Source organism: Sciurus vulgaris, assembly GCF_902686455.1.
Source record: "Sciurus vulgaris genome assembly, chromosome: 19".
Taxonomy (NCBI): domain Eukaryota; kingdom Metazoa; phylum Chordata; class Mammalia; order Rodentia; family Sciuridae; genus Sciurus; species Sciurus vulgaris.
Window position 1 is genome coordinate 2,096,856 of NC_136480.1, and position 14,979 is coordinate 2,111,834.

General features: G+C 48.6%; 1 protein-coding gene and 1 pseudogene across 2 annotated transcripts in view; one reads left to right on the forward strand and one right to left on the reverse strand.

Annotated features, from left to right (window-relative positions):
• CHCHD6 (coiled-coil-helix-coiled-coil-helix domain containing 6) overlaps window positions 1-1,322 on the reverse strand; it is a 224,644-nt gene extending 223,322 nt beyond the window's left edge. Inside the window, exon 1 of the mRNA XM_079122145.1 lies at window positions 1,118-1,322. Coding sequence (XP_078978271.1) covers window positions 1,118-1,204 — 87 coding nt within the window. The 5' untranslated portion in view covers window positions 1,205-1,322. The remainder of the gene's footprint in view (window positions 1-1,117) is intronic.
• An 11,563-nt stretch (window positions 1,323-12,885) lies between these two features.
• On the forward strand, window positions 12,886-14,612 carry LOC306650244 (Golgi apparatus membrane protein TVP23 homolog B-like; annotated as a pseudogene). The gene has a single exon. The product of its transcript is annotated as a Golgi apparatus membrane protein TVP23 homolog B-like (transcript).
• The last annotated feature ends 367 nt before the right edge of the window (window positions 14,613-14,979 follow it).

The following is a 14,979-nucleotide window of genomic DNA, read 5'->3' on the forward strand; positions in this document are numbered from 1 at the left end:
GGATGACATCTGAGCTATAAAAATGACAAGAGCCAGATACAAAGAAAGTTAGGGAAGAGAGAGAACAGGCAACACAGAGGTATTGTACTTGAAGGAAATCGATATATTCCAGAAACAGGTGTTGAGAATGGTGAAAAGATGGAGGGAGTGGTGGAGGTTGAGGAAACCGACCTGGGACAGACAGGTCAGCAGGCACCGGGCACCTTTGTAAACCCAAGTAAAGCATTTGTCTTCAGTGCTCTAGGAATCCACTGGCAATTTCTAAGCAAGGGTAAATGGCTATGAACCGACTACAATTCCTTTTTTTTTTTTTTTTTTTTTTTTAAGAGCCAGGGTCTCACAAAATTGCTTGAGGCTGGCCCTCAAACTTCTGATCCTCCTGCCTCAGCCTCCAAGCCGCTGGGGGGTTACAGGCGTGCGCCACCGCACCCAGGTTGACCTACAATTTAAAAAAAAAAAAAAAAAAAATTTTTTTTTTTTTTTTTAGTTGTTGAGGACCTTTATTTATATGCGGTGCTGAGACTCCAACCCAGTGCCTCACACATGCTAAGCAAGCGCTCAGCCCCAGCCCCTTGGCCTACAATTCTGAGTGCGCTTCTCTGGCTGCCTGCCCCTGCCGTGGGGAGAAGGCTGTCGGGCAAGGGTGGAAGAGGAGAGCCCCCAATCAGGGTGGGGCTGCAGCCGTTCAGGGACCCCAAGCAGCCCCTGGACACATGAGAAGCCGCGCGCACCTGCGGGCCGGGCCAGCGCAGGGGCCAGGAGGGCGCGGAACCAATCGAGGCAAGTGCAAAAATCCCACCGGAGCCGGAAGCGTGGCCCCCGGACTTAACTCGTGACCGGCGGCCTCTCCGCCTGTCCCGTTCTCCACTCTTCCCTTAAAACCCGCGTCGTGAGGCTTTTGAAGGCTGCTCCCCAGGTTCGTGTCCCGGCGGAGCCTCTTCCTGGACGTGAGACCCGGGCACCTTCCGAGCCTCACGACCCCCGCTCGCGGTGGGAGGGCTCCACGAGTGAGGCTCGGCCGCCCTCGCCGCCCCACACCGCCCCCCAGGCCAGGCTGGCGGCCTCCGCGTCCTCAGGCGCCCTACACGCCCGCCCCGGCCGTGGCGGCGCCGCTCACCCGGATGCCCTGCAGCACCCGGACCCGCTCCTCCTCGTCCATGCCGAAAGACACCCTGCGGCTCTCGCAGCTCTCCGTGCTCCCCATTGGCAGGAGGCTGACAGAACCGCGAACCGGCAACCACGAGAGTCGGCTCCAGAGCAACCGGGCAGACGCCGCGCTCTGCGCGCGCTGCGCCGACGCTTTCCAGGACTCGCGCTGCCGCGGCACAAACCAACAAAACCACGTCCTATTGGCCACTGCCGGCGGCCCAGCCAATCAGGAGACGCGGGCTCGCGGTGCCTTGTGGGGGTTGTAGTCTTCCACTCAGAGGCCCGCCCTACGGTAAGCGGGAGGGCGGCGGGGCGTGGGGCGTGGTCGTGGGAGCTGTGGAAAACGCGTTTGCCCCCCGGGCCGAGGGCGGGAGAGTTTGGATGGCGGGCTGGGGAGCGCCCGCCTTTGGAAAGTTCACCCTTCACTTAGAGCCAAGGAGGCTGAGGGGCTCCTCTAGGGCGAACTTCTGATGGTTCATGGCGTCTGTCAATCAACATGCACCGAGAGGCACTCAGCGCCAGGCCACGCACTGAGCCTCTAACCCATCCCAGGGGACTACCGCGACCAGTAGGACGGTGCCATGCCGTCCGGGTTAGCAGTGTAATGCAGAAAACTCGTCAAAGCTCGAGCAAGCACGTAAAGAAACTGACAAGCAGAAATCTGCACCATAAAGACATAAGAGAAATTACTGCAAGGAGGTCTCCTTGAATTGGAGAGGCTATTGGGATACAGGCGCGGGCCACCTCGCCTGGCTCGTTCTTTTTCCTGTTCCTTGAGGTGTAAAGCTAGGTTTTTCATTTGAGATTTTTTTTTTTTTCTTAATATAGTTATTTGTGGGTAGAAACTTCTCTCTTAAAAATACTTTTGCTGCATCCCTTAAGTTTTCATATCAAATTCCATATTTGTTTCTCTCAAGATGCATTCTAATTTACTTTTTTTCCCCTTCTCTTTTGGTACTGGGGAGTGAACCCAGGGGCACTGAACCACTGAGCCACCTCCCCAGCCCTTTTTATATTTTAATTAGAGACAGGATCTCACTGAATTGCTTTGGGCCTCACTAAGTGGCTGAGGCTGGCCTCCAACTTGGGATCCTCCTGCCTCAGCCTCCCGAGCTACTGGAATAACAGGTGTGCGCCACCAAGCCTGGCTTCATTTGCTTTTTAATTTCTTCTTTGGCCTATTGTGTTGCCTAATTTCCACATATTTGTGATTTTTTTTTTCCCCAAAGCTCCTCCTTTTATTCATTTCTAGCAACAAACTGTCTCCCATAATTTGCATCGTACATCTCCCATAAAGTCCCATGTGTTGAAGATTTGGTCCCCAGTGAAGCACTATTGGCTGGTGGTGAATCCTTTTAAGAGGTGTGACCTTGGGAGAGGTCTTGAGGCCAGGTCGGACACTGCCAGTCTTCACCACATGCTTCAAATATTTTCAGTCTCCTGAGTACCTCGCTGGCTTCTATGACTGTAAAAGAGGGTTGTAAAAATTGAGGAAAGAACTGGATTTTACTTTGGGGTCAAATGATGAAGTAATTAATGCACTGAACACAAGTCAGCCGATGGTGACCAGGACACTATGTGCCTCACCCCCACTGCAAAAAATCTTTGGGGAGTTTTGGAATCCTGAAAGTCTTCCAGTAGTGGTTAAAAGTACAGCAGCATAGTGTCACACGTGATGGTGCACTCCTGTAATCCAAGCAGCTAAGGAGGCTGAGGCAGGAGGATCGCAAGTTAGAGGCCAGCCTCAGCCACGTAGTGAGGCCCTAAGCAACTCAGTGAGACCTTATCTCTAAATAAAAAAATAAAAAAGGGCTATTGATGTAGCCAGAGTTTAATTGCCTTTATGATCAATCCCTGGCATGCACACACACACGCACAAAGTGCAGCAGCATAGAAAGTCTCAGGACAAAAATAGATCTGGATTCCCATTTCACAGATGAGAAAACTGAGGAGCACTCAGATGCAGGGAATGTGACATACTGAATCCAAAGTAGGATGGGGATTTGAATGATGCTCGTGCCACTGATCTATGACCAATTCCTTGAATTTCAGAATCCTTCTGAATGTTCTTACATCGACTGAAAGCCCAAGAACTGGAGGCTCCAGGAAGGGATTGTGTTGTGAGAGGCATGCTGAAATATTTAGAAGTGAGGTGTCATAATGTCGGTAACTTTCACTGGAATGACTCAAAAGAATGTTAGCTGGGTGGACACCTGTCAGCCCAGCAGCTCGGGAGGCTGAGGCAGGAGGATTGCAGGTTGGAGGCCAGCCTCAGCCACTTAGTGAGGCCCAAAGCAACTCAGTGAGACCCTGTCTCTACATAAAATAGAAAAAGGGCTGGGGGTGGGGCTCAGTGGGTAAGTGACCCTGAGTGGGTTCAATCCCAGGGACCAAAAGAAGAATGTTAACAGGTAACTCTTAAATGGAATGCACATAGTGGCCACTATATTGTCATTTCACTGTTTTTGTGGGCTTGCAATTTTTCAGAATTAAAAGTAGAAGGGAAATAAAACTGAGTACTGAGGGAACGTCAGGCTGCCTTTTCCCTTGCAGCTGAAGTGACCCTGTGACCCAGCTCTGGCCAGGACGGAGGAGGGAGGGCGCGGAAGGGCACAGCGCGGGAAGAGCCAGCGTGCTGTGAGGTGGGAGTGGGGCCCAGCTCTGCCTCTGAGATCTGCGCCCTCGGGCGAGGTGTAGGCTCAGTTTTCTGACAGATGTGAGAGTCTTGCTGACACCGCATGGCGTGCCTAATGAGTGCTGGGCACTTAGGGAACTCGTTCAGGGAGAGCTCTTCCGACTATTGAACGACAGTGCTTGGAAATAACACTGCGGCCGCTCTGACGGGTGCTCTGGAGGGGGTTCCGTGAGACGGCTTGTCTTAAATTGGGATCTTCAGAAGCAGACAGGGGGACGCCGAAGCGCTGGCGCCCTGGACAAGTGATTTGTTGGTCCATCTCAAGAGCCGAAAGGAAGCTTTGCGCCGCAGATGGAGAACGGTGGCGAGCTCAGTGGTCGGCGCTTGCCTAGCAAGCCTGAGGCCCTGGATTTGATCCCCAGCAACGGGGGTGAAGGGAGATCCGCAACAGGACGTCTGCTTTTGCCACCTTTAGACAACATTGTGCTGAAGGTCTTAGATTAATTAGGCAAGAAAATGAAATGCAAGTCATCCAGATTGGAAGGGAAGAATTAAAACTGTCTCTAATTGCCGATGACATAATCTCATCCATTAAGGGGTACACACACACACACACACACACTCTCTCTCTCTCTCTCTCTCTCTCTCTCTCAAATAAATTATTACAGCTATAAGCCAGTGCTGCGAGATTGCAGGGTAATAGATCAGTATGTAAAAATCAGTTCCATTTCTATACACTAGCAATGAACAATCAAAAAGTGAAACTAAGAAAACAACTCCCTTTGCATTAGCCTCCAAAAGCATAGAACACCTTGGAATAAATTAACTAGAGAAGGGGCAAATCTGTCCAGATACAGTGCCGCACATCTGTCGTCCCCGTGGCTCAGGAGGCTGAGGCAGGAGGATCATAAGCCGGAGGCCAGCCTCAGCAACTTAGTGAGGCTCTAAGCAACTCAAGGAGAGTTGCTTTAAATAAAATGTAAAAAAGGGGAGGAGATGTAGCTCTGTGGTTAAGCACCCCTGGGTTCAATCCCTAGTGCAAAAAAAAAAAAAACCAAAAGGTACATGATTTGCACCTGGAAAACTCTAAGATGCTGTTGCCTGGGAAGGGGGCTGGAAATTAACAGGCTAATGACTGGAGCATGTGTCACGAGGTTGGGGTAATGGCTACGCGAGATCTCCATTGTCGTTATCAAGCTGTACACTTGACACCTGTGCATTTTATTATATGTAAAGTGCACTTCAGTAAAAGTATTGATGAAATATTTGGGGGCACTGGGGCTGTGGCTCCGGGGTACGCACTTGCCTCCCACATGTGAGGCACTGGGTTCGATTCTCAACACCGCATACAAATAAATAAATAAAGGCTCATCAACAACTAATAAAAATATTTTAAAAAATACTTGAGGAAGGTGAATGCCTTAGTGTTTTGCTTCTCACTGCAGTGGTGTGTTCTGACACCAAAATGCATGTCTTGGGTTTCGTTTTTCTTTCTCTTTCTCTGCCAGTACTGGGGACTGAACCCAGGGAGGTGATACCACAGGACAGAGGGGGCCCAGGGATCCGGACTGACAGGCTCCACCGTGCTGCATGCACCATCTGGAACACATGGCCTCTGGCAAATCAGCAGTGGCTTCTGGTCAAGTCCAAGGTGGGGAGACTGGAGAACTGAACACCAGATTTCCCTTCTGCAGGGACCCCTTATGTCCGAGTCACATTCCACTGGCCAGGGCTGACATCATGGCTCCACTTGACTGCAGCAGCTGTGAAGTGCTTTGTGCCCTAAGTAGAAGGAAAGAAGAAATTAACTAATAGAAAGCACTAGAAGCATCCTGTATGACTGATGAATGAGCACCTCATTGATCCCTTATTGTATTTTTTTTTTTCCTTTGGTATCAGGGATTGAACCCAGGGGTGCTTAGCCACCGAGCCACGTCCCCAGCCCTTTTTTTCTATTTTATGTAGAGACAGGGTCTCGCTGAGTTGCTTAGGGCCTCACTGTTGCTGAGGCTGGCCTCCAACTTGCGATCCTCCTGCCTCAGCCTCCCGAGCTGCTGGGATGACAGGCGTGCACCACTGCACCTGACTGGGTGAATTTTTGAGTGTGGGGATGGGGAATAAGGGAAGAGCCCGCTTGGTTGGACGAGTGGGATTTGGAGTGAAGGAAAAAGAAAAGACAGAAACTTGGTAGAAAGAGAAAATTTGAAAAGAGAGATGTGTACAGTGACAGTAGTTAACTCCTGACACCAAAAATGCATGTTTTCAATTTTCTTTTTGTTTTCTATTTTAAATTTTTAATACTAGGGATTGAACCCAGGGGCTCTTCACCACCGAGCCACATCTCCAGCCCTTTTTATTTTTTATTTTGGGACAGGGTCTCGCTAAAATGGTCTGGCCTTGAATTGGCAATCCTCCTGCCTCAGCCTCCTGTAACTGGGATGACTAAGTTGCGAGGCTGGCTTTGAACTCGTGATCCTCCTGACTCAGCCTCCTGAGCTGCTAGGACTACAGGCATGCACCACCACACCTGGCAACAGGTATGTTTCTCCCTGTCACTGAACAAATGTTGCTTTCTCATTTCCAGTCAATTCTCTGATTCTCTAACACCAACTAGGTGTCCTGGAATCAGTTCAGTTCTGACACAAAACTCCCCGAACTAGTGCAGACCTTAGTCACACAGAATTGCCCCTCATTTTTTAACCCAGACACAAATGGGGTATCCAGCCTCTGCCCACACTTCTGTCCATTTGACTACCAGTTTAGAAGTTTCCAGAACTCCCGCTTGGGTTCCATAATTTACTAGAACAACTTAACAGAACTCACATCTAAGTGCTATACTTACTGTGATAGTCGAACAGCCAGAAAAAGAGGTATATAGATCAAGGTCTAGAAGGGTCCCAAGGCAGGAGCCCTGTCCCCTAGGGAATCAAGGAAGATGGGTCTGCCAACGTTCCAGCTCCGTGAATCTTGTTTACGTGTTTGTTGGAGGTTTTAGTTTGTTCGTTTGGTACTGGAGATTGAATTCCGGGACACTTAGCCACTGAGCCACATCCCAGCCCTTTTTATATTTTATTTAGAGACAGGGTCTCCCTTAGTTGCTTAGGGTCTTGCTAAATTACTGAGGCTGGCCTCCAACTTGTGATCCTCCTGCCTCAGCCTCCCTAATTGCTGGGATTACAGGCGTGCACCACCATGCTAAACTCAAGAGTTTTCATTGAGCTCCATCTCTAGCCCCTCCGCTCATCCCTGGAGACTGGGGTTTGAATTGAAAGTTCCCAACACTCTGATTCTGTGTTTGACCTTCTGCTGACCACCCCCCACCCTGACACTATCTGGGGACTCCACCCTGAGTCTCTTCCTTAGTACAGACTCAGAATGAGCCAAAAAGGGGTTTACTAATAAAATAAACTCGTATTATTCAGGAAATTTTCAGGTTTTAGGAGCTCTGTTCCTAGAACTGAGGACAAAAACCAAACCTCTGTTTTCGTGTTAGTAGTGGCGCATAGATAGATTTTGCTCTGTGATGTGTGATGGAGCCATCTCTAGCATCTCCACATAATCATCAATAAAAGCTTCGTCTGGGTCATGGGTGCTTTTGAGTTGGATTAGATGGTTTCTGCTAAAGTGTTTGGGCCAGCCTTCAAAATGGTCTAAACAAACTTTCCCAAATTCTCCCTGGACCATTACCAAGAACCCATGGGTTAGAGAATGGTAGTCTAAGAGGTAAAAAGCACAGGAGGACACGGCAAAGAAAGAGACAGGGCCCAGAGGGCTGGGAGGATGAGGTTTGGTAGGGAAAATTCTAGAAAGTTTGAATGGACCACCTGGGTGGAGGACTGGAAAGCCATTTGCAAAGTGTTTTTTTTTTTTTTTTTTTTTCCGTTTGTTTGTTTTGGTACCAGGGATTGAACCCAGGGGCACTTAACTACTGAGCCCCATTCCCGGCCCTTTTTTGTAGTTTCTTTAGAGACAGCGTCTCACTGAGTTGCTCAGGACCTCGCTAAGTTGCTGAGATTGGCTTTGAACTTGTGATTCTCCTGTCTCAGCCTCCTGAGCTGCTGAACTAGAGGCGTGTGCCACCACACCCAGCCGATTTGTGAAGTTTGACCACTGAGGTGGGCAGTGGATGAATCTCGATTTCTGTAAGCTTGGGCGGGTCTCGGCGGCTCGGCAGGCACAGTTAGCAGCCAAATAAAATGGGACAGAAAGTGGCCAGAGCAAGCTTTATTGGAATTTGGTTCTCGGGCGAAATTCCCAGACCCCCGGAGGTATAGGGACCCGGAGAAAATCGCACGTGGCCCTGGCTGCCCAGGGTTTTTATAGACTGGGATGGGAGGGGGTCCTGTTGAGTGACAGGTGGGTGTGACGGGTCAGTGGAACTTCCCATCCACCTTGCTGCGAACTTTCTGGTCACCTTTGGTGGGCTGGTCTTTGTTCTAGCTGCTCAGCTTTGCCCCCTACAGTCGCCTAATTTCCGACCTAACAATTTCTGGGGCAGAAAAGGATCTGGTCCAGCTGTGTTTTGGAAAGCTCTGATCCCAAGGTAGAAAAGAGTCTTTGGAGCAACCCTAGAGTTTGGTTGACAACGGGACCTTTCCCAAAAATACAACTGGCCGGGCTAGGGTTGTGGCTCAGTGATAGAACGCTTGCCTAGCACGTGTGAGGGTTCCTGTCTCAGCGCCACATAAAAATAAATAAAATAAAGGTATGGGGTCCATCTACAACTAAAAATATATATTAAAAAAAATGCAGCTGGCCAAAAGGCGCAGATCCTGAGGACTGAGCTCCCAACCTGGGGAGATCCCAGATCTCCATCTTCACTGTCCCAGGCCTGGTTGGCGGAACCTTCTTTCCCAGCCTCCTGTTCCCACAGGAAGGAACATCTGTTGGTGTAACACTCCTGGCCTACACTGGGGAAGGTTTACTGCAGAAATTTACCAGGGGACTCCTAAGCAGGCCCCTCTTCTTCCTTGTTTGAGATCTGCCTGCCTGCACGCTTCCCACGTGGTGTGCTCCTGGCGACCATCAGAGTCCCCCAAGGATTGAGGCCCTGCCCCTCTTTCTGCTTGGCATGGGGTGACACCTCTCTGGTGGCTTCAAGAGCATTGTGCTGAGCTGGGAGAACACCTGTGCAGAAAGGGTCCTGTTCTCAGGACAAAGCCACAGCAGCCTTGGCCCCTCAGTCACCCACCCACCCACCCTTCATCCAGGGCCTGGCAAAGGACACAGAATGGCTGCTTTAAAGCAGCAGAGCAAAGCCTTCCCTGCAAAGCCAGCCCCGCCCACACCTTTGTAAACAGACCCTTTGTTCAGGCCTCTGCAGCTTCCCCATTGGAACAGCCATCTGTTCCTGCCTGGACCTGACTGTCAGCAGGGGGTGTGTGTGTGTGTGTGTGTGTGTGTGTGTGTGTGTGTGTGTGGTTCCTGCCTGGACCTGACTGTCAGCAGGGGGTGTGTGTGTGTGTGTGTGTGTGTGTGTGTGTGTGTGTGGTTCCTGCCTGGACCTGACTGTCAGCAGGGGTGTGTGTGTGTGTGTGTGTGTGTGTGTGTGTGTGTGTGTGTGTGTAGCATCTGCATCCGGGTATGTTGTGCAGAGCATCAGTGTGACCGTGTGTGTGTGTGTGTGTGTGTGTGTGTGTGTGTGTGTGTGTGTGTAGCATCTGCATCCGGGTATGTTGTGCAGAGCATCAGTGTGACCGTGTGCTTGTATCCACCAAAGAATGGAAGAAAGCAAGCCGAGATAATGAAGCTACCGGGGCCATTGTTCCAGAGCCCTGCACTGGGGTCCCGAAATCCAGGAAGTTCTCCTTGCGAGACAAAGCCTCCAGCTGGAACGAATCAGCTGGAAGGCATCAGGGGCTCAAGCAGAAAGTCAGGATCAGCTTCCTTGGACCCAATTTCTTTTTTTTTTTTTTTTTGCCTTTCAGACTTTTAAGCTTCAGCTTTAGCCCTGGATTTGAGGATTCAGCCGAGCGGATGGCTGCTTGGTTTGAGGAACAGCCCAGGGACAGCCAGGATTCTCTGTACCCCAGCAGCTTCCCTTGGGGCTGTGCCACACACAAAAAAATCACCCCCTGGTCACAGCTTCCCGGAGTGGGGCTGCTGGGGGCGGGAGAGGCAGGGAACAGTGATGGCCAAGGGTTCAGCTGAGAAGGGAGACGTTGGGTCAGCAAAGCCAGATGGGCCACAGAACTCCCGGCAAGGGCAGGCCGAGGTGGCAAAGGGCACGGTGTGTTCAGCCTGATCCCATTTCTTCCCATTCTCCGTCCCTGAACACAGCCACAGGCATGCGCACAGATCCGTAAGGTGAACGCAGACCCAGGCTCGGGTGGAGGAGGCTGGACGTCTGGTCTGTGTCAAGGAAGCCTCTTCTGAGTACCGTCCTCTAATAAGCACTCAGAGCAGGTCCAGGCCTGGACATCCGAGCTCAGAGTCCAGGCGCGCAGGTAGCCCCTAGCTCCGCTTAAGGCGAGCTGGGGCCATAGAGCAGAGAGGGCAGCCTGAAGGGGTTGGGGGCCCCTGCTCCTGCCCTGCTCTTGACCGGGGTTTCAGCTCAGACGTCAGCTTCCTCAACAGCTGCTGCCCCCACCATTTTCCCCTGCTATAGAGAGATCACTGTCCAACTCTGATGCTGATTCATTTGTTTTTGGTTGGTCCCAAACACACAGATGGACTGGGAAGCTTCAGAGAAGAGGGATGTGTCTGTTCTCTGCACCGTTGAATTTCTCGAACCTACTATAGGGCCTGACACAGATGGGTACTCAGGAAATCATCGAGTGACAGATTAAGTCAGCGAATGGCTCCTCCAGTGTATCAGCCACTCCTTGTTAAGAGAGGCAGGAAAACGAGTGATTGAATATAAAGGCTCCATTGGTAATCCCAGCAGCTGGGGAGGCTGAGGTATGAGGATCGCAAGTTCGAGGTCAGCCTCAGCAACTTAGCAAGGCCCTAAGCAACTCAGCGAGACCTTGTCTCAAAATAAAAAATAAAAAGGGCTGGGGATGTGACTCAGTGGTTAAGCGCTCATGGGTTCAATCCCCGGTACCCAAAAAAAAAAAAAAAAAAGTAATAATTATAATAGGGTCAGAGAGCCTGCATATCAATATCAATCCTTCAATCCTGGCTGTATGTCCCTTGATTTTTTATTTGTTTGTTTGTTTGGGTTTTTCCTTTTTCTTTTTTTTTTGGTACTAGAGATTGAACCCAGGGGTGCTTAACTACTGAGCCCCACCCCCAACCCTTTTTATTTTTCATTTAGAGACAGGGTCTTGCTAAATTGCTTACAACCTTGCTAAGTTGGCGAGGCTGACTTTGAACTTGTGATCCTCCTGCCTCAACCTCCCAAGCCCCTGGGATTATAGATGTGCACCACTGGCTTTATTTATCTATTTATTTTATTTTGAGACAGGATCTTGCTAAATTGTTTAGGGCCCGGTGAACGTTGCTGAGGCCGACTTTGAACTTGTGATCCTTCTGCCTCAGTCTCTGAAGCCACTGGGATTCCAGGCGTGTGCCACCACACCCAGCTCCTTGTAATCTTCTATCGATTACTTAAAAAAAACAAAAAACAAAAAAATCTGTGTCTTGTTTTCCCATCTGTAAGGTAGGAATAAGAATGGTATGATGTAATGGAGTTGGAACACTATCTGGCAAAGAAGAAACACTCCATTCTAAATAGTTACGATTATGTAATATGCCATCTCAAACAGCCTGCCATGTTGGGTTATTTCCATTGGGCATATAAGGAAACCGAGGCTCAGATATGAAATGTAATTTAGCTCCAAGAAAAGTTGAGGTTTTTTTTTTTTTTTTTTTGGTACAGGGGATTGAACCCAGGGGTGCTTAACCCCTGAGCCACATCCCCAGCCCTTTTATATTTTATTTAGAGACAGGGTCTCACTGAGTTGCTCAGGACCTTGCTGAGTGGCTGAGACTGGCCTCCAACTTGCAATCCTCCTGCCTCAGCCTCCTGAGCCCCTGGGATTACAGGTGTGTGCCACCGTGCCCAGCCAGAGTCAAGATTGAACCCTGATGTATGTAGCTCAGAAGATGGATTCCTTTCTAGGCCCCCATGTGGCCTCATCTCGTCCTTTGGGACATGGCCGGCCTGGCTCTTTCTTGGGTGTGGGACTTGGAGCTGGAATGGAGGCAACCTTATTAATGGCCACCTGACCAGAACCCTTGGGGCCCAAGGCTCAGGCGGGATGTAGGCATCAGGGAAAGAAGGGGGCACCGCCCCAGGGAGGGTGGACACTTCCCACAGGCCTTCAGCAGTGCTGGGGCGTCTGCTTCCGAGGTTGGGGGGACTCCCAGGGGAGCCTCTGGCACCTCTGTCACCGGCCTCCAGCCCCACACATGCTTTCTGTGACCCCAGGAGCTCAGGTCACATGTGAAACTTCAGAGCTGTCCCCTCCCTTCTCTCCAGGCGGTCTTGCAGTTGGGAGTTTTATGAATTCATTAAATGTGCCTGCAAACTTTTAAGGAAATAGCATTACACTGTAATAAGAGCTACAAATTGATAGAATCCCTTCGGGACCCATGGTAATTCTATTTGCCTCCTTGGCCAAAAGCTTTTCCCGCCTTTTGCCCTTTATTGCACAGGAAAGGGATCGGTCCCCTATGTCCCCTGAGCAGCTGCAGGAGCCAGCTCCTCAGAGGGGGTCCTAAGGGACAACCAGGGAAAGGGTTACCTGCTGCGTATTCAAGGTCATTACTGAGTCACACAGCAGAGCAGGAGCTACCCCAGGTGGTGGCTGCTGGAGTCGGACCCTCCCTCCCATATCCTCTCTCACCTCTTCTCGGGCCTGCTAAGCAGTATCCTCTAAGCTCGAAACCTCCCGGGCCCTCCACAAGCCACCATGGAGCCTGCACCCTCTTGTGCTTGCTCGGCTCTGTCTGTCTGTCTACCCACTGAAAATGTGGCTGTGGGCCCCTGAAATCCAAATCCACATACTATGCATCTCAGAGTCTGGAACACAGAAGGAAAAAACCCACCAGCCAAGGTGAAAGACAAGGTGATTCGAAGACTCAGTGACAGGTAGGTGACTGTGGGTCCTCAGGGGGACTAAAGAAGGGACTCAAGAGTCGTCCTGCAGGGGGTTGGCGCAGGGTCGCCATGTTGTCTCAGGACAGCAATGATGACACTGAAGATGTTTCATTGTTTGATGCAGAAGAAGAGACAACTAATAGACCAAGAAAATAAAAAATCTGACATCCAGTGGCATCATTTTTCCATTTGTTCTTCCGAGTCAGTGCCATTATAGTCTATCTTCTCTGTGAATTGCTCAGTAGCAGCTTTATTGCCTGTATGGTGACAATTATCTTGTTGTTGTCATGTGACTTTTGGGCAGTAAAGAATGTCACAGGTAGACTGATGGTTGGCCTTCGATGGTGGAATCATATTGATGAGGATGGAAAGAGTCATTGGGTGTTTGAGTCCAGGAAGGCATCTCCTCAGTAGAGTAGAACTGTTGCAGAGGCTGAATCAAGAATCTTTTGGTTAGGACTGATTGCCTGTCCAGTGCTGTGGGTGATATTTGCCTTTAGTGCTCTCTTCTCCTTCAGAGTAAAGTGGTTGGCTGTTGTTATCATGGGTGTGGTGTTACAGGGTGCCAACCTGTATGGTTACATCAGGTGCAAAGTGGGCAGCCGGAAGAATTTAACCAGCATGGCTACCTCGTATCTTGGAAAGCAGTTTTTAAAACAAAACACCGGAGATGATCAGACTTCTTGAATAAAGAGAAAGCTTATGCATCCTGTGATATTGGGGAATGGCCGAAGAGATTCTTGATTATGAACTGTTTATAGCTCAGTCCGGTTGCAAAGAGGATCATTGGTTCTTTTGTTTGTTTTGTTTTTGTTTGTTTTCACTCACAAAGTTACTATGAAAACTTTTTCTAAACAAAATTTTTATTTTCTTTTTCTACTAGTTGAGACTGGGAAGTATGGTATCACTAGAAACATTGTCAGAATTTATTTTATGGTGAACATATGTATGCATAGTAATGTATCAGTATATCCCAAATTAATGTGTTCATTTACATAATGTTAGAGATGTTTGCAATTTGATCCATAGAACAGGATATTCTTAGTCTATCTCAGAGGTACATTTGTTTACATACTATTTCTGTAGGTTATTTTCAGAAGTAAGTTGATTCCATGGTTAAGAGTAAGCACTTAGCTTGTGTATGAGTTAGAAAAGTTAGAAAATATTGTTAATTTTTAATATATACTTCATGTTGAATTGCTTACCTTAGACATGCACAAGTGAAACCAAGTTCAGGCTGGTAGTGTTAACTAGTTTCTAAAATTTTCTTTTTATACTTACTGAAGGCCTCATTAATAAATGGAATCTTTATAGTTTATGTTTAAAGGATACCCAGGGATTGCTGCTATTCTATTTATTTCATAGAAAGGATAGCCAGATTTTATTTTGGAAATTCCTGGAAACTCTTCAGTGGTCTTTGGATTAATAAAATCTTTTATTACTAAATAAATATTATTCTATGTCATAGTAAGAATAATCATTTAAATACTTGGCATAGTAAATGCCTAAAGACATTTTATTTTATGAATCTATTTTTTTCTTGCTATAATGGGGATATTGTAAATCTTACATTTGTATTAATAATATTTCTCAAGGCAATATATGTAACTGTAAACTAAACCAATCCACAAATTATCGTAGGCATCTGTAAATTCTGTAGTATGTTCTGGAAACTTTGTTGGAGTCTTTTAATCAGCAGATTATGTTGTGAGTGTGTTTGTACATTGTTAAAATGTTTTTAAAGATGTTTTGTTTTAGTTGAATAAATGTCTTTGTTGGAGTGATAGCTTGGAAGGTGCACAACTTTATATTTGTATAAAACTCTATTGTTTACAAATTAAAAAAAAAAAAAAAAAAAAAAAAGAGTCGTCCTGCAGAGAAGGTCAAGAGGGGACCCTCAAGGCTGGGCACCAAGCAGAGTCAGGGGACTCTGCGGCACAGGGAGGCACTGTAGGCTGGAAGTAGGCATTGGAGGTGATCTGATGTGTTCTCGATGCATCTGGAGAGTGAGCTGGCTTCACACCCCTGTCCTTGACCTCCTACCTGATCAGACATATCCTTCCTCCAGTTTCTCTGATGAAGACCAGGGAGGAAGAGTCCAATAATAGAATCACCCTTCCCTGCATTAGTCAGCTGTAAAGTACTGTAA